General features: G+C 39.9%; 1 protein-coding gene across 3 annotated transcripts in view; it reads left to right on the top strand.

Annotated features, from left to right (window-relative positions):
- The first annotated feature begins 226 nt into the window (after window positions 1–226).
- Window positions 227–19,116, top strand: part of PDE3A (phosphodiesterase 3A) — a 113,506-nt gene continuing 94,616 nt past the window's right edge. The window contains exon 1 of one of the 3 annotated variants that reach the window (XM_072399895.1): window positions 227–594. In XM_072399895.1, the coding sequence (XP_072255996.1) occupies window positions 520–594 (75 nt within the window). In that variant the 5' untranslated portion in view covers window positions 227–519. The remainder of the gene's footprint in view (window positions 595–19,116) is intronic. The other 2 variants (XM_072399894.1, XM_072399898.1) reach the window with 2 other exon arrangements.

Consider the following 19,116-nt stretch of genomic DNA (forward strand, 5'->3'; position numbering starts at 1 on the left):
TTGTGCAGTGTGTGTATAGTGTGCAGTGTGTGTATAGTGTGCAGGGTAATGTTGTGCAGTGTGTGTATAGTGTGCAGTGTGTGTATAGTGTGCAGTGTATAGTTCAGGGAGAAGACACAAGTTCTGTCCAGCTGTGTATGTGGGACTGTCAGGCAGTAGGGGGGGTAGCACTGCTCTCCAGCACACACACACACACACTCTCACACACTCATACATACACACTCTCACACACTCACACACACACACACACACACAGCTGGTCAGGATGGGGAGAGCAGTGCAGAGGGGAGAAGTTTGCATGCTGTGTGTAGCAGGAGGAGGATGGTGATTGCACACTGTGTGCTGTAGTACAGAGGGGGGAGGATGGCAGAGGGCAGGCTGGTGCAGGGGCAGCTCCACTATTCCGGGCACAGACAGGCAGCAGCAGCAGCAGCAGCAGGAAGCAGCAGCAGATAGAAGGAGGAATGCAGCAGCCACATCTGACTGAGCCCAGACTGTCTGCTCACACTCACTGCTAACATGTCTGGGACCCCAATCTGTAACAGCACCAGGGCCCACAGGAGGACCTCCCTGCCATGCATACCAAGGGAGCAGGTAAGTCCCACAACTTGTGTCCTGTCTGCTGACATTGTATCACTCTTCACACAACTTTATCATCTCAGGCTGGAAGGGGACTCGCTGCTCTCTTCTGCACTCCTCTTGCTGATCCCACTGCTTCTCCTACCCTGAGACATTGCAACTTTTCTGCTATATTGTGTGCAGGGGATCAACATGACAACTTTGCAGAAAAACATTATTGTAGTTCAAAGAGACTGTCTATGAGGACACTGCACTGTGATAGATGGATTGTAATCCCAGTGTATTATATGTTATTACAGTACAGATTAGTTAGAATTGTGTTGCTGGGTATATTATGGTATAGCAGTACAGATTCGTTGTAGTTTTGTCTTGGTGTATTTTACAATATTACAGTATGGATTAGTGGTAGTTGTGTCCTGGTGTATTTTAAGATATAACATAAACTTTTTAGTTGTGTTGCTGTTTAATATAAGATATTACAGTATAGAATAGTTGTAGTTTTGTCCTGGTGTATTATTACAGCACAAAATAGTTGTAGTTGTGTTGCTGTGTATTATATGATATTACAGTACAGAATAGTGGTAGTTATGTCCTGGTGTATTATAAGATATAACAGTACATAATCTGTGTAATTGTGTTGCTCATTATTATAAGATATTACAGCATAGAATAGTTGTAGTTTTGTTGCTGTGTATTATAAAATATAACTGTACAGAACAGTTGTGTTGCTGTGCATTTTATGATATAACAGTACAGAATAATTGTATTTTTTTCCTGCTGTCAATACAATGTCAGAATAGTTGTAGTTGTGTTGCTGTATATATTATATGTTATTACGGTAAAGATTAGTGGTAGTCGTGTGTCGTTGCATTATACGATTTTACAGTACAGATTAGTAGTGGTTATGTCTTGGTGTAATATATGTTATTACAGAACAGATTAGTGGTGGATGTGTCCCGGTATATTATACGCTATTATAGTACAAATAAATTGTGACCTGGTAAAATATATGATATTACAGTACCAAAAACTATCAGTTGTGTTAAGGTGTATTAGACACTATTACAGTACAAATAAGTAGTAGCTGTGTCCAGGTGTAATATATATTACAGTACAGAACAGTCCGTGTATAATATAATATTACAGTACAGATTAGGAGTATTTCTGTCCAAGTGTGTTATATGATAATATAGTGCAGATTTACAGTAGCTGTATTCCAGTATAATATATAATAATATAGTACATGCTGGTAATATTTGTGTCTTGGTGTATAATATAATATTGAAGTTGTTCCCTTGTATAATATAAAATATTACAATACAAATAAGCAGTAGTTGTGTCCCACGGTTTTATAGTACAACACAGTACACTTGGCAGTAGTTGTGTCTTGGTGTATTATATTATATTACAATACAGACTAGTGGTAGTTGTGTCCAGATTTATTATATGATATCACAGTACTCATCAGTAATAGTTGTGTTAAGGTTTATTATAAGATATTTTAGTACAGATGAGTAATAATTGTCTCCTGATAAATTGTACAATATTACTATAGAGATAAAACGTATTTGTTCTGCAGTGTGGTATATGATATTACAATACAGCTTTGTAATTGTTGTGTCCTGGTATAGTATATGATATTAAAGTACAATTTAGTAGTATTTGTGTCTAGGGTATTATATGATATTATATTACAGATCAGTAGTAGTCCTGGTACATTAAATGATATAGTACAATAAATTGTATTAGCACTTCCAGTTGTCCTATTATACAAAACACTTTTCTGTGTGACAGCCGCAGTACTACAACTCTAATTGTGTATGATACAACATTTTCAGGCGGTGACCCCTCCATTACAGTTTGTGTATTCTTCTGGTGCTGAATTAAAATGACAAAGCTGTGTGATGCCCCCATTGCTGTTGTTGTTGCTGGATTGTTTGATATTATGTTGCAATGTGTGATATTTGTGTCCTCTTCCTGGTGAGAATTATTACATCTGCCTATCTCTGTCAATGGAAACTCTTCCCTTTGGATTTTGGGGTTCATAAAACTAAAACCATTTTATTACAACCAGAGGCCTCCAATGACAATACCAATGAGATATATTTGATGTGAATTGTTTTCTGCAGATTGTGCAACTTTGGCTTTCAAATATCTAAAATGCTGTTGTAGAATATAAAATTTATGACAAAAAATGAAAAGTTTCAGACTAAGTTCAGATGGGGGTGTTAATTGTGCGCTTAACTGAACCCTGGCGCCCATTTTTTATCCTCCAGGCATTCAACAGCATTTCTGACAAGTGTTTTGGGAAGTCTATGAAAGCGGTTTGAGCGTCATACTGTCCTAGAATGCTGTGTGAAGTGTCCCAAAAAATCCACCACAACCAAACGCCTGTGCAAAAAGGGATTTCAAATGCTGCAATTTGTTTCAAAGATAACCAAGGTTTGGGGTGGTTGTGAGCGGTGAACTGCTGCAATCCTGCTATTATTATTATTATTATTAATAATAAAAAACAGCGCCAACATATTACGCAGCGCTGTACAATAAATAGGGGTTGCAAATGACAGATACAGACATTGACACAGGAGGAGGAGAGGACCCTGCCCCGAAGAGCTTACAATCTACGAGACAAACACCCTATCTTAGCCCACACCCTGCTATAAAAAACACCTGTATGAACTTAGACGAATAGAAGTCAGTTTTTGTGTGTATGAATAAATATTATATATGCACAGGCAACCAGGAGTAAATAGTATGACTGTTATATTCATCTGACGTTCTGCCATACGGTTCCGGTGTCCAATGCCTGTTCTTTTTCCATCAGTGGTGTGAGCAGAACATGCCCAATGATCAGTCAGGGTGTATGTAACTGATTTCACCTACAATCCTTGCTATTCACTTTGCAGACATTTAAGAAATTCATTAGTGGCCGAGACGTTGTTTGTGTGACTTCACTTTCCCAATTCTGTTTCCAATCAATGTCTTCCATGTGAATGGAGTGTGACGCAAAGTGCGTATAGGGAACATGTGTGTGTGGTTCTGTATGGCATGCCCTGTGCACACACAACCCATATAGTGTTTTTTGGTCTTCCTCTGCCTTTCACTGAATTTAACTTTCACTTGAAAAAAAAAATAGAAAGTTGATACTGTTTAAACCATGTCATTGTTTTGCTGTGTGCTATGAAAATATTTGGATCATTATAGAATAGTATTGTACATTGTTTTCCTTTGGTGATTGCTTCATGACCTTATTATATCCTGAGCCATGTAACAACATACAGCTGATATTTACAAACTTCACCCCATGGTGTGATTATGTATTTCCAGACCCCTAAATGTTTTCCAAACAATCTCTTCCTCTTGTATACAATGAAGGATTTTGGTGCTGTCACAATAGTTTGCTTTGTGCATTTTACCAAAGTCTTCTAATTATTCAGTTCCTTTATTACAGAAATCCAAAAGCAGTGGTGAATGTTTAGAATGTAATGCTGATTTTTATTTATTTTTATATTTTTTTTTACATTTCGGCCTTGAAAAACTTTGCTTTTGTATTATAATGGCAGATGTTAGTCATAGTCCCCCTGATACTTGGAGCTAAAAAATGGCACCTGGGGTGCTTTTTTTTTGCTCCGGACATTAGATTCTGCTAATGGGCAACCTGAACGATGATTTTAGCTGTTGTTGTTTGGTGATTGGCTTTGTTATCTCTTTCTAAGGTGATAATTTTGATGTTGGAGCGATTTGTTCAATCCCTCAGGGAGAGCAATGCTACATGGAACTCCAGAATACCAAAAAAGGGCATTAATGTGGCATTTAACATCATGGGGCTCAGGAAGTGACGCCGGTGACATCGACAACTAAACAGGACAAATTGTAAGAAATAAAAAGGAATTTTCTACTGCAGCTGGAGTCTTTCCTGTGAAATAAAGAAAAAGGTCCAGAAAAAGTATCTCTGAGAACGGCGCCTGGTAGGGAGATGTCTTTAGCAGGGTCTGTACATTGCTCAAACTGTATTTTTAGCCAGAGAATTTTTAGAGAAAAGTTAGTGAGTACGGAACATTTTTTTCCCCTCTCGTTTGGCTGAGAGAAGAAGCAAGCCTGTGTTTTGCAGGAATTCAGTTCCCTGTGGATTTGAAGAGGGCATGGGGAAACGGAGCTCCGAGTCTACACATGTGCTCATCAGGATGGGGACGCATTTTCTATTAAAGTAAATAAAATGCACAGGGCGGCCTGGGAGGGTGAAGCTGCGCTTCCTGCAGGAATTAGGATTTTGCTGGGAATGGTGGATGATTTCTGCGAGCTTCATCCCATTCTGTCATATCTTTTGTGGATTGTCCAGGTATCAGAAGGATGGCAGATTCCCTGCTTTGGGTCCCTGGATAACCACAGATAACTACCTTTATGGCTCCCATAACACAAACTCGATAAGGAACTTATTAAGAAATGTTTGTACTGAAACTACTGGAATTGTGAAACATCTCATCCACTTACAGGAATAGTTCCAACACCGCAGGAGATAATACACAATATGATACCTAGATACCAGGAATATGGGATACAAAGTATATGGCACACAGAAAGCTCCATATATATATATATATATAAGGTATATACGAAAATATTAATGTGCATCCTCCCAGGGCCAAATCTTTTACATAGTTTCAGCATTTTTTAAAAAAAACAGAGAGCAGTGTATGAAAATATTTAAGGATAATGTCCTTGTATGGCCCAAAAAACTGACTGTTTGTGGCCTTTAAGAATTCGCTGGACTCGTGCAAAGTTTATGGTACACAAAAAGAGTATTAAAGAATATAACTTACAGAAGTATAATGTAGAAGGAGTATAACATACAAGGAATATAATTTATATAAGAACTAAAACATACATACCAAATATAACATACAAACTGAGTTTGATATATACCAAGTATAAAGTACTAATAGCCTAACATGTGAATGTAACATACAAGAAGTGTTTATGCAATGTAAAAATACAATAAGTATAACATTCAAAATGTTTCACATGCAAGGAGTGCAGTATACAACAAATATAACATACAAGTAGTAACCCTATAAGCAGTGTAACTATTCAAAAAATATACCATACAAAGAGTACACTATACAAGGAGTGGAACATATGATTGTTATGTACAAGAAGTATAACATACAAGAAGTATATTATATATTACAATTATGACATACAAGGAAAATAGTATATATAAAATATGACATACAAGGAGTAAAGTAAATATCGAGTATGACATACAAGGACCATAGTATATCACAAGTATGACATGCAAGGTATATAATATATAACAAGTATAACATACAAAGTGTATAATATATAACAAGTATGACATACAAGGAGTATAGTATATTTACAATTGTGACATACAAACAGTATACCATATAATAAGTAAGACATACAAGGAGTATATTATATAACAAGTATAACTTGCAAGGAGTATAATATAGAACAAGTATGACATAAAAGGAGTATATTATATATACAATTATGATATACAAGTAGAATAGTAAATATACAAGAAATATAACATACAAGGAGTAAAGTATATAACAAGTATGACATAAAAGGAGTATAATATTTAACAAGTATACCATGCAATGAGAAAAGTATACAAGGAGTATAGTATATATCAAGTATGACATACAAGTACTGTAGTATATAACAAGTGTAGCATGCAAGGAGTAAAACATACAAGGAATACAGTATATACCAATTATTACATACAAGTAGTATAGTATATATATATATATATATATATATATATATATATATATATATATATAAAAGAAATATAACATACAAGGAGTATAGTTTATACCAAGTATAACATACAAGGGGTAAAACATAAAAGGAGTAAAGTATAACAATTATGACATACGAGTAGTATAGTATATATACAAGAAATATAACATAAAAGAAGTAGTGTAAATAACAAGTAAAACACACAAGGAGTATAGTATATAACAAGTATGACACACAAGTAGTATAGTATATATTTAGGTAAAAAATGTAAGGGCAATAAATCATGAATCAAAACATTTACACTAAATTCCATATTTAGAATTTGCCAACAATTGCAAAACATTTTAAAGGACAATTTTCTGTAACCTCTCCGCAGACCTGTCTCTTATTCTTCATTCCAGGAAAATAAGAAATATTGCATAAAGGAGAAAGTATATGGTACAAAGGCAGAAAAAACTGTGTATATATATATATATATATATATATATATAGGGAAATATTATACAATCACATGAAGAAGTATATATGGCTGATTTTGTCATTAGGTTTTATTGAGATGAACATTCACATATACACCTTATATTTATATGATGCTCCCTGTGCTTCATACTTTGAATCTTATATTATTCCAGGTATTCCTTTCATATTCTGTATTATCTCTTCCTGTATAACAAGCAAGGAAAGGGATAACATGCAACATATGAGTAGTACATTATACAGTGTGGAAGGCAGAAAATGTTAAAGTAAACACAGTAGGGAACATCGGTACAACTGAATAGAGATTGTGGCTATAAAGGTGGAATTGGAAGGTGGATACTGGTGGTGACAGTGTAAATATCATAGTAAATATCAGGTTCACTTAGTTGTGGTAGAGAAAGTAGCATGGTGAGATCTGCTGTGACGTGGGGGATGGCAGGTAAGATGCGGAAATTGGATAACAATCTAATGTTTGCCTGTTCAAATATATTGAAAAAAATAGAGAAAGCCAGTGTGCTTGAACAAATGACACATAACATTGATGTATTTTATTTCGTATCATCTACCTAATAAAAAAAAATTAAATTATATATATGTGTATATATATATATATATATATATATATATACATATATATATATATAAAACCATTGTGGAAAAAAGTAAGTATAGCTCTGCTTTAAGCCCACTTGTCATTGGTCATCAGTACAAATGAAGAGGCTGTGGATCTCCCTAATGAAGACACAGACCTCTAGGTCCAACATTTTACTAGATATAAACTTTAATTAATTCACTTTAAACAAAGTAAATTTTGGAGTAAATTTCAAATAACCTTTAATTTTTCCAAGATGCAAATTCAGTCTATTATCTGATTGTTTGATGAAAAAAAAACTCCCAAGATCTCCAAGAACTCCAATTTTCATCCAGGGACCTGCAACTATTTTTCTTTGCAATAGTTATTGCCAAAGTACAATCAAGAAATACCCCAAAAACACCTGCATGTGTGGTGTGCCAGGAAAAAGTGTTTGGTGCCCCCCCCAACATATAGACAGAAACCAGACCATCTAAAACCCATTGGTATGAACTGATTAATGTAAAAATAAAAGAAAGTAGACTTGATGCAAACCAAGGAAAGCATTTCAGGAGAGCCCTATAGTAATTGTGAAACATGGTGGTGAAAATGTTATGATTGCTGCTTCAGGATCTGTGCAGCTTGCAGCCATTGGGCCTGATTTATAAAGCTCTCCAAGGCTGGAGAGGATACACTTTTATCAGTGAAGCTGGGTAATCCAGCAAACCTGGAATGGATTTCTTAAAAGTCATATGCTGTTTCTTAGAAAATGTTTTTAATCTTTGACCAGAACCAGGTTTGCTAGATCACCCAGCTTCACTGATGTATCCTCTCCAGCCTTGGAGAGCTTTAATAAATCTGGTCCATTGAGTTAGCTCTGAATTCTGTATTAAATAAAAGCGTGCTTGATAAGAATATGGGGCCGTCTGTCCAAAAGTTCATCCAAATGTATCCTAGTAAATAATGAAAGCTTTGATTGAACCCTATTGATAAAGAGGAGAATGTGTGGGACTGTATTGAATAACATTACCTTGTCAGGTCATTGTCAGAAATGCTGAACTTGTATTAAACAGATTTTGAGCAGGGCTTTCCATAGTGCAGACGTAAGTCATGTGACCTTATTACTGCACAGCGGCATTATTTCCTTGCTCTGACTGTTGCAGGTTTGCAGATTGCGCACGTTTGCAATGCACATAGGGTTTCATATAGAAAGGCCAATGCAGCGCTACCCGCTGAGCTGCCAATGAGCTCCATCTGCAGATGTTTTCTTGTCTCTTTGCAGGTGATTTATCCTGGTAATAAATCGTCTTCAGCGCAGATTGGGCCATATAACAGTCCGTTCAGGGATGGAAGAGGGAAGTGGCTGCAGATAATCCGCCCTCTGATTTCCTCTTTCACCTGAGACAGTAAACAAAATCTTCACAAAACTGGAAACAAAAACTCTTCCAGCTGTTGTTTGACATAAAGAACATTGCGGCTGCCAGATGACGACTTGCGGCTGTTGTGTAGGGTCGTTATACGTCATTTGTAGGCCGGATGGTGGAGAAAAGATTTAATGACAGCCAGATGAATAATAAACAGGAAGGAAATCTATGAAAGAGGACCTGTCATCACATGTATGTGCATGGTAAATCCATGCATGCTAAGTAATAAGTCAGTGTAACTCTTCCAGGTATTAATTACCTCTTCCAGGGATCACAGTATTACCCCATGGGCCTGATTTATTAAAGTTCTCCAAGACAAGGGAGAACATGGGTGATCCAGCAAACCTGGAATGGAGTCATTTGCTATTAGTTGGCAAATGTTTTCAATCCTGGACAAGATCCATTTCAGGTTTGCTGGATCACCCAGATTCTCCCATGACAGTCCTATCCAGAAAAGGGCACTGTTGCTGTATATTGTGACATGCTGGAAATGTATTCATGCAGATTTGTAGAATTACTGACAGGTCCACTTTAAATGAAGGCTGTGCAGCCATGGACATCATTCATTTAGTTGGAAGCTTTAGGCTTTATTATCAGTGACTACATGGGGGAGGATTTCTTTCCACTTCCTGTGTGGTCATTCATCCAGGAGGGAAGAGATCTTGTAACTCCCCTGCACTCTATGAGAACAATACATGGAGTTCCATAGACAGAACACATTTGATTGCTGTCATTCACTTCCATTGATGAGATGAAAAAGTTCACCAGTGAAAGTGTAATTTACAGATTTCTGCATGCAGCAAATAAACAAATTACTATGTGATTTATTAAAAGGAAGTCAATCAGTGGAGGGGTAATAAAGGGCAATAATATCAGGAGCTTCAGGTGATGGCACTGATAACACTGAGATTAATCTGCAACCTGGAGAAAAACAATGAGACAGCTCTGCTGTATAATCCAACAGTTCAAATATATAAAATGTATCCAGATCTGAGGTCAGGGGTGCAAGAATCTGCAGGATATATTCATATCTATGGATGGGAGGAAGGAATGCTCTGCAGAATATATTGATATGTATCTGTCCGGGGTGTAGAGATCAGAGCAATGTTCTGCAAATTTCTAGAGAAGCCAGTGATGGAATAATCTGCAGAGTTTAGCAATATGTATATGTTAGGAAGAAGATAGGACAGAGAAATGTTCTGCAGATCTGTAAAGAGGCCAGGGATGCAATAATCTGCAGAGTTTAGCAATATGTACGGTATATATCAAGAGGAAGAGAGGACAGATAAATGTTCTGCAGAACTCTTGAGAGTCCAGGGATGGAATAATCTGCAGTCAGTGTGTAGATGGGGCAGAGCAATGTTCTGCGGGTCTTTAAGGTTGTCAGGGATGCAATGTTCTGCGGAATAAAATATTATATATGAATCAAGGTGTAGATGGGACAGTGCAGTGTTCTGCAGATCTCTGGACAGGTCAATGATGCAATAATCTGCAGAATATATTATTATATATCTATCAGGGTGTAGATGGGATGGAGCAATGTTCTGCTGATATTCAGGATTATTAGTGATGAAATCATCTGCAGAATATATTAATATATATTGATCAGGGTGTAGATGGGGCAGTGCAATGTTCTGCAGATCTGTAAGGTTGTCAGGGATGCAATGTTCTGCAGAATATATTATTAAATATCTATCAGGGTGTAGATTGGATGTAGCAATGTTCTGTTGATATTCAGGATTATCAGTGATGAAATAATCTGCAGAATATATTAATATATAGCGATCAGGGTGTATATGGGGCAGAGCAATGCTTTGCTGATCTGTAGACGTGTCAGTGATGTAATGATCTGCACTCCTTATGTATCTGTCAGTATATAGATGGGGCAGAGCAATGTTCTGCAGATCTTTAGAGAGGTCAGTGTGGAATAATCTGCAGAATATATCAGTAAGTATCTGTTGGTGTATAGATGGGATCGAGCTATGTTCTGCAGCTTGATTGCACTGAGGGTTTCTATTATTTTGTCCTTTCGAGCCATGTGTTTCTTGGTGATTTTGGTTCTCTGGGATGAACAATGGCGCAGTCAGAGGACGGTGACATTTCATTCCTCTCTCTCTCGTGTGGTTTTGCAGGTTGAATTTTGGAATTTTGAGATTTTTGGGCGTGTTGATGTTTGTGGATTTTTCACTGATTTTAGGCCGCGGTTTAGCCTTCTCTGATGTCCTTTGAGGGAGAAGGCAAAGAAATAAAGGGCCGATAATCCGAAACATGGGGCCAGTGTGTATAGAGGGGCCATTAATAGCAGGGCAGGATATGGGGGGGGGGGATCAGGACTGAAGGTTACTGCCATATAATTCAGGTTTGGGGAAGACTTTTCTTGCTGCACATAGCTGACTTCCTGCGCAGTATTCTGATACCGGTGTCACATGAATGATGATACAGAGCAATGGATGCACACAGAAATCCAATATCAGATCTGTCATTAGATCACGTCATTAAAAATGTTGTAAAGATGAGCTTTTTGCAATCCCTATACAGCAGAGCTCCAATCTAAAGGAGTAGGAACAGCAGAAAGGGCCAATCAGATGTGCTGCAGAGCACATGTGCTAACAAAAAAATTCCGATAGGAGGAGAGAAATGAATGACACAGAGATAGGCTCATCAGTCTATTTTTTTTTTTTATTCACTATCCAATCACAGGCTGAGGGAGGGCTATAAACATTACTGATCCATAACATACACCAATCAGATCTCCTCCCCTGGTGTGTGGCAGAGCTGTATAAATCTCAGGACTGGAATTCTCGTTAAATCAAACGGGTTGTGCGTAACTGGTCTGCAAGGAATGCTGGGACTTGTAGTGCTATTGTTGGTTGCATCTAAAGGAGCTCACGTCTGATTGGTCAATAATCTTCTAATTTGATCCAATTATAGGTACATTTTTACTGGATGGGTTGGAAAATATTTGTTCATTCCGGGATCCTGGTGAGCCTGGATGTTTTATAACATGGTGAACCCTATGGCATGGTGATCCTGCCATGAAGGTCCTCATTGAGGCACTTCTTGTGATAGAGTGACCACACACTGTCCTATTTCCTATCTGTGTTCCTGTGTTGTCACCCTCTGTGCACACATTGCACAGGCACGGTCTGCTGTTGTCACCATTTGAGAACCCCATACACTGTACAATCATTGCATGTGGACAGGAAGTGAGGGGAAAGAGCTGCAGGAAGCACTGAGACGTAACAAAGATATGAAAACAGAAATTTTATCATTTTAATACAACCAGAGAACAGAGCAGATACAATGTCATCCAGGTAGAGTTCTCTTTGTTCTCTTGTTCTTCGGAATTTCTTCGGTGTCCCCATTGGTGTTTTCGTGCTGATTGGTGGAAGCCGGGCACACAGATATCTGAACACGCTGGGATGTTGTCACCGCAATATAACAATCAGATCTTGGGGACACAGAGCTCCATCCTGCCAGAAATCTTGTAAGCTGATAACTTCCTGTGCTCCCTGCTGGCTGTGATCAGTTACCATTCTCCTGAGGGCTCAGTGAGCTACAAAACCCTTCACCTTTGGGAATAAGGAGAGTAGGAGGGGTTCTGTAGTGCTAAACACTTCCTGTGTCTGGGTGACAACTCTGCACCTCTATAGATTGAGTAGTTAGTGAGTGTTGTCACCCCAGAGTGTTATTGGCATGATCACCAGGTAAAAATATAGAAAAAAAGAAAAATAGAAGCTGCAATTCATTATTTCATTTCTTAGGAGGGTTAGAAAGGCTTTTGGTGATATATTGCAACTGAAAAGTTTTTACAGCAAGTCCATGTGGCACTGCAGCCTCTTCTCACATGACTCACATGACTGTGCAGGGCAACTTCTTTATGGTTTGATATAAGTGAGGGGGCTGTAATGATCTCATGATAGGGGGTGGAGCTAGAAGCTGGGTGGGGCTGTAATGACATCATAGAAGGGGTGGAGCTTTAACCAGTGTAGGGTTGTAGTGACCTCATAGAAGGGGTGGAGCTAGAACAAGGGTGGGGCTGTAGTGACCTTATAGAAAGGGCGGGGCTGAAACCAGGGAACCATATTTCGGGAGCCAATGTGGACCAAGGTAAAGATTGGATAAGGAATCATTTTTCATTTTCCAGATTTTGCAACTGAATTTAGAATTTTAAAATTATTTTAATTAAATTAATTGTAAAAATAATACAATTTGGAAGTAAAAATAAATGATAGATAGATTGGAAAAATCCCTTGCAGCTACTCTATAGGAGAGGAAATCATCACATTATAGGCAGAAAAAAGTGACCCCATGTATAGATGTGCTGGGAGACTCCACCCACCCACATGGACCCCATGAACAGGAAGCTCCTCCATCGTGCGGTGTCACCGGCTGCACATTTCCTCCTCCTCGGGGCCGATCTGGCCGGCTGTTTATTGTACATTTCCATCGCTCAGTGTAAATAAATATTGTCATTCTTATTCAGCAATTTCCATTCTCCCAAAACTCCCCCAAACCCCCGGCCGCCATCCATCACCCAGCGCTCAGACTTCTCCCACACAGAGGATAATGAGCTCAGATCATTAAAGAGGACCTGTCAGCAACCAATCACCATTCCTGACAAATCATTTCTCTGCACCTTTTACCCTACAGCTTCATTAGGTGACTTTGCCTAGGCTGAGATGATGTCATCAGTCTGCTGCAGACAGGAGAGGCAAATTCCCAGTCTTCTCTTCTTTCAGTGACTACAACTGCAACATTGTAACTTTATAGGAAGTCATTAGGTGGGAGGCTGATAATGTGCGGGTGTCAGAAATGGAGAATTGGTTGTGTTTGGTGCTGATTTGGTGGAGTTTCTCTATACTTGGCCCAGTGACCAACTTTATGCTACAGAGGAGGAAATGTTTTATTACTGATGAATAGGAGGATTCATTGCTCTGCAGGATTCCTCCATCAGGTCACCTCGCGTCTTTATTGATCAGCTTTCCTCCCAATGACATCTTGGCTTCTGACCTCTCTGCAGCTTGTGACACCAAAATCAAATCCGTTTATCTGACAATTCCTGGATTCTGGAGGAGGGAACCAGCTGGGATTTTCTCCGATGAGATGAAAATGTTGCTTTTGGTAACGGGGTGATGTATGATCTCAGTGTCCCCGCTGGGGAGATTCACCCTCTGTATGTCCTGGTGTCACTGAAACAAGGATGGGAAATCTAGAAGTTGTCACCGAAAGCTAGAACAGATCGAAAATCATAAAGGATAACTAAGGAAATTTCTATGATTGTGGAAGATTTACCTCTCACTTCCTGTTATGCCCTAAGAAAAAATACCAATTCCCATTACTATCCAATAAAAAATAAAAGTTAGATTTTTCATATAATATAACAGGATAACAATTTGGAGAAGTTTAAGGTCTATTAGACACGGGAAGATCTACAGACATTCTGCTGATCGGTCTGATCCATTTTCCAACCATTGCTTGGTTGTTTTATGATATTCTGCCCCTCTGATCATGGGACGGGGTGACCCATAGGACATATGGGAGCTCCCCATCAGATTTCATGATTGTTCCTATATAAAAAAAGATCTGATTTATTAGAGCTCTCAAAGATGGGAGAAGATACACTATCATGGGTGAACCTGGTTGATTCAGCAAACCTGGAATAAAGCTGGTCGGAGATTGAAAACTAATAGCAAATGGTTTTAGGATATCCATTCCAGGTTTGCTGAATCAACCAGGTTCACCCATGATAGACTGACACTTATATAAATTGGTCCCCCATAATGTCCTACAGCTGGAATATTGGCTGGAGGCAAAGAATTAGCTCCCTGCAAAGGAAATTTTCATTTTCACTTAAAATGAGATAAAGCTTTGCTGACTTTAACCATCCAATCACATTCAAAGAAAATCCCATTTTGACATTTCCTTGCACCTGAATGGAACAGTGTTTTTTTTAGCAAGGGGTTACCAGAATGTACTTCCTGCTTCTAACCACTAGGGATTTCTCTTTGTAGAACTGGGGCCCCATGAGACCTATTTGAACTTTGCAATTGCTCTTGAAGAATCCTAAATTCCCAGTATGTGTACAGTTCACATGCATTAGAGTCCGGCGGCGTTCCCCTTTAAGCTCAGTGTTATTCTCTGCTCTGCATTGCTGACTTGCGGGAGAGCTTCTTGTCTTTCAGCTGATCTTTCTGGCGAGTCAGCGATGAATTACCAGCTGTAGTCGGTGTCTCTCTCTGGCGGACAAGCGTCCTCTGTGCGTGTCATGATGAAAAGCCGCAGGAGGAAGCCGATGAAGTGGAAAATCTTCACTCCGAGTCACAGAGTTCTGTTCAGCGCTCTGAGCCCCCGGGCTAAAATCCCCATTGAATAATACCCAAAAATAATATTTGTACATAAACACATTCTCTTCCTCCTGCGTCCCTCCTCCTCCTCTGCGACCAAGCCAGCAATCGCGTTTCACCCCGAGAGGCCGCAGTGCACACGTCACATATCGAAAACTCTGCGCCGCGCTGGTCAGCTGATGCCGTGAGAGGTCAGGGAACTCTGTGATAGCATTTCAATAAAAAGGCAGCAAATGTGTCATTTCCTGGTACCCCCGGGCACTGTGATGCCCATTTATGACCATTCTATCCCTCAGGCCAGGTTTACACTATTGTGTTGCTGTAACGCACTAGAAAAAGCGCATTTGTAATGCACCTGCAGTGCACAATGTGTACAACGCAGGACCCACTATGTGTTGGGTGTCATTATTTTCCAATGACATTTTAACACACCTACCCAGAGCACCACAACGGACAGATTCCAACAATTGTGCGTGTACTGCACCGCCATGCTTTTATGTTTTTGACTCCAAATTCTGACCCCACCATCAGATGGTGACTGAGACTGATCAGACCAGGGAATGTTTTTTCTAAACTTCTCTTTGGTGAGTTTGCTTGACTTGTGGCCTCAGGTACCTGCCAAGGTCGACAGAAGTAGCACCCAGTACAATATCCTGCTGCTGTAGTCCATCTGCTTCAAGGTTCAATTGGCGTGATTTATGAAAGCTCTCCAAGGCTGGAGAGGATACACTTTCATTAGTAAACCTGGGTGATCCAGCAAACATGAAATAGATCTGGTCCAGGATTCAAAACATTTGCTAACAAATAGCAAATGACTTTTAAGAAATCCATTCCAGGTTTACTGGATCACCCAGCTTCACTGATGAAAGTGTATCCTCTCCAGCCTTGGAGAGCTTTAATAAGTCAGGCCCTATGTGTTGTACATTCAGAGATTCTCCTCTGCAGACCCCAGGTGTAATGAGTGAGTTACTGTTACCATTTTATCAGATCAAACCCATCTGGCCATTCTCTTCTGGCATTATTAAAGCAATTTCACCTGGAAAACTGACACTAACTGGGTATTTTCTGTTTTGCTCTGTGTCTCCTAGAGATGGTTGTACATGAAAATCCCATCTTGACCCATCATCTTGACCATGTCTGCATGCTAAATGCATTGAGTTGCTGCCATGTAATTGGCTGGTTAGATATTTGTATTAAAAAGCAGTTAAACAGTAGGGATGAGCGAGAATGCCTCTTACATCCTCGCAAAAATTTCCTCGAACTTCCAATGGGGCTGCGTAATTTCGGCAAACCGATCTTGTGGACCCATCAGAAGATCGAGGAAATCATTACAGGAGGAGTACCATGGCTGCATTCATGAAGCCCTCATTTAACCTCTAGTGCCCCTGGATCGCGCACAGGAGGATTCCCATGGCTGCTTTCATGAATGCAGCCGCGGTACTCCTACTGTCAGAGTGTCAGTGTGAGTCCCGCAGCTGAGCACAGCCTCTGGACTCCTGTGTTCTTGGCTAGAGAATCTCTATCCAGGAACACATACTACAGGGCTGCAGAGCAATCGGGGGCAGAGCTGACGGAGTCCCGCGGCTGTGCTCCTCATGAATAAATGCAGCTGTGGGAATCAGCCTGTGATCATTCCCACAGCTTCATTCATTGATGAGCACAGCCGCGGGACTCACACTGACAGTAGGAGTACCTACCTTCATGAATGCAGCCACGGTACTCCTCCTGTAATAATTACCTTGCTCTTCCAATGGGTCTGGGAAATCGGTTTGCCGAAATTTCAAGGACCCATCAGAAGTTCAAGGAAGTTTTCGCGATTGCTCTTGCAGGTCCCAAAAAATTTGATCTCGACGGCTGAATTTACATTTTCAGTAAGCAAGAACGAATATTTATACTTATATATATAATTATCATCACGCATACTAGCAGAGGTCATTGTGTGTTTATGGATAGAGATCAATATAACCCAATTGATTTGTTTTCTGTGTTCATAGAGCACAGATCCTCTCCGCACTCTGATCTGATCACAGAGTGACAATGAGCCGTGTACGGTACAATGAGCATTCGATATAATGAAATGAAGTACTATGACATTGTTTCATGATATCACATAGATAACCGGGCAGAAGAAAGCTGCTCATCCATTCTCCCAGAATGCCAGCCAAGGCAAAGGCAACGCAAACTCAAACTCAAGCCTTCCACTCAATGGGACAATTCCTTCTTGGCCCTACAGTTGGGGTCATTTGGGTTCATACCTGAAGTCAGATTATTCCTGTGCTGTTATTAGTAATTCTGTAATCGTGTAACCAAACATTATCCTCATAATGCCATAAAACACATAGAACATACATCTCAGGATTTATTTTGTGATTTCATCTGATTGGTACCCATCATTCCTGAGTCCTCTATTTCATACTTCCTCTACTGAGATTTAGCTGTGGGCTTCCAAAACTTGATGTGCCCTGTGTGTAAATATCTGGTTTGATATTCCCTTTTCTGAGATACAGAAAAAGGGAGCCCGGTGCTTGGAGAAAGGTCACCCCTAGAATTTGGAGAGAGAATGCCCAATGTTCGAGGATACAGAGAGGGGTTGCCCAGTGCTTGGAGAAAGGGGTCACCTGGTACTTGGAGAGAGGGTGCCCAATGTTCAGGGATATACAGAAAGGGGTTGCCAAGTGCTTGGAGAAAGGGGATGCCTGGTATTTGGAGAGGGGGTGTCCAGTAACCGGGTATACAGAAAGTGAGAGTACAGTGCTTAAAGAAAGGGGACACCTGGTACTTGGAGAGGGGGTGCCCAATGTTTGTTTGTACAGTAGGGGTTAGCCTAGTTTTTATAGAAAGGGGATGCCTGGTAAGTGGAGAGGGGGTGCCCAATGATTGCGGGTACAGAGAGGGGTTGTCCAGTGCTTAATGAAAGGGGGCACCTGGTACTTGGAAAGGAGGTACCTAGTGCTTAAAGAGGGGATGCTCAGTGCTTGGAGTGGGGCCACCTGGTACTTGTAGTGAAGGGTTGCCCAGTGCTCAGAAAAGAGATACCCTGTGACTGGAAAGAGAGGGGGCCCAGTCCTCATAATGAAGGATTGCCTGGTACTCAGAAAGAAGATGCCCATTACTTGGGTGCTTGGATCCAAGACAGGTGGTGCCTGGTGCTTGGAGACAGGGTGCCTGGTGCCCATTTGTCACTAAAACTTGCTATTTAACAACACAACCTGATCTGGAAGCTACGGGTGCACAAAAGAGGAAATCTTGGTAATAAAATAAAATGAAATAGCCTTTACAGTTGTGACATGCAGGCTGATGTCATCGTACATAAAGTATCAGTCTGGTGCAGAGCTGTGCGGAGTCCCTGCGGGGCACGGTGCCAAGCTGAATACATATGGACTGCAGGTAGCTGATGACATCACTCATAAAGGATGCCAAAATGCATCCAGTGGGTAATTAAAAAACCTGTATAAGTTTGGGACTTCCCAATATTACCTTTTTTTAGGGTCTGAATTCAAGACAAATGCTAAGAATAAATACATATATGAGAACTGGTATAAAGAATAATTCTCCCTGATCAGACCTGAAGTTGGTACAGCACAGACAGATGGGTGACCAGCTTGGTCACCTCTCACCCCTAGATCATAATAACTTACATCCATATGTAATATCTGCTCTGAATTTAGCTTTAGATGATGGATACATTTTGAATTTATTGTTAGGTAGTGCAGACCTAATAAACACTGGAGACAGTCTGGATTTGTGATGATAATTCTGCTACCGATCAGCTGGACGTATTTTTTTATTGCTGTATACTAAACTTTAGTTGTCACAGGTTACAGAAAATCAGAGGAATTCGAAGAGACTTGTTCCGTAAAAATATCTTCCCTTATTTGCCGAACGTTCCATCCCGCCAATCCAAACGTTGGTCACATAAAACGCCAGCACTTTGCACTTTTTATAAATA

This window comes from Pyxicephalus adspersus, chromosome 2 (genome assembly GCF_032062135.1).
Source record: "Pyxicephalus adspersus chromosome 2, UCB_Pads_2.0, whole genome shotgun sequence".
Classification (NCBI taxonomy): domain Eukaryota; kingdom Metazoa; phylum Chordata; class Amphibia; order Anura; family Pyxicephalidae; genus Pyxicephalus; species Pyxicephalus adspersus.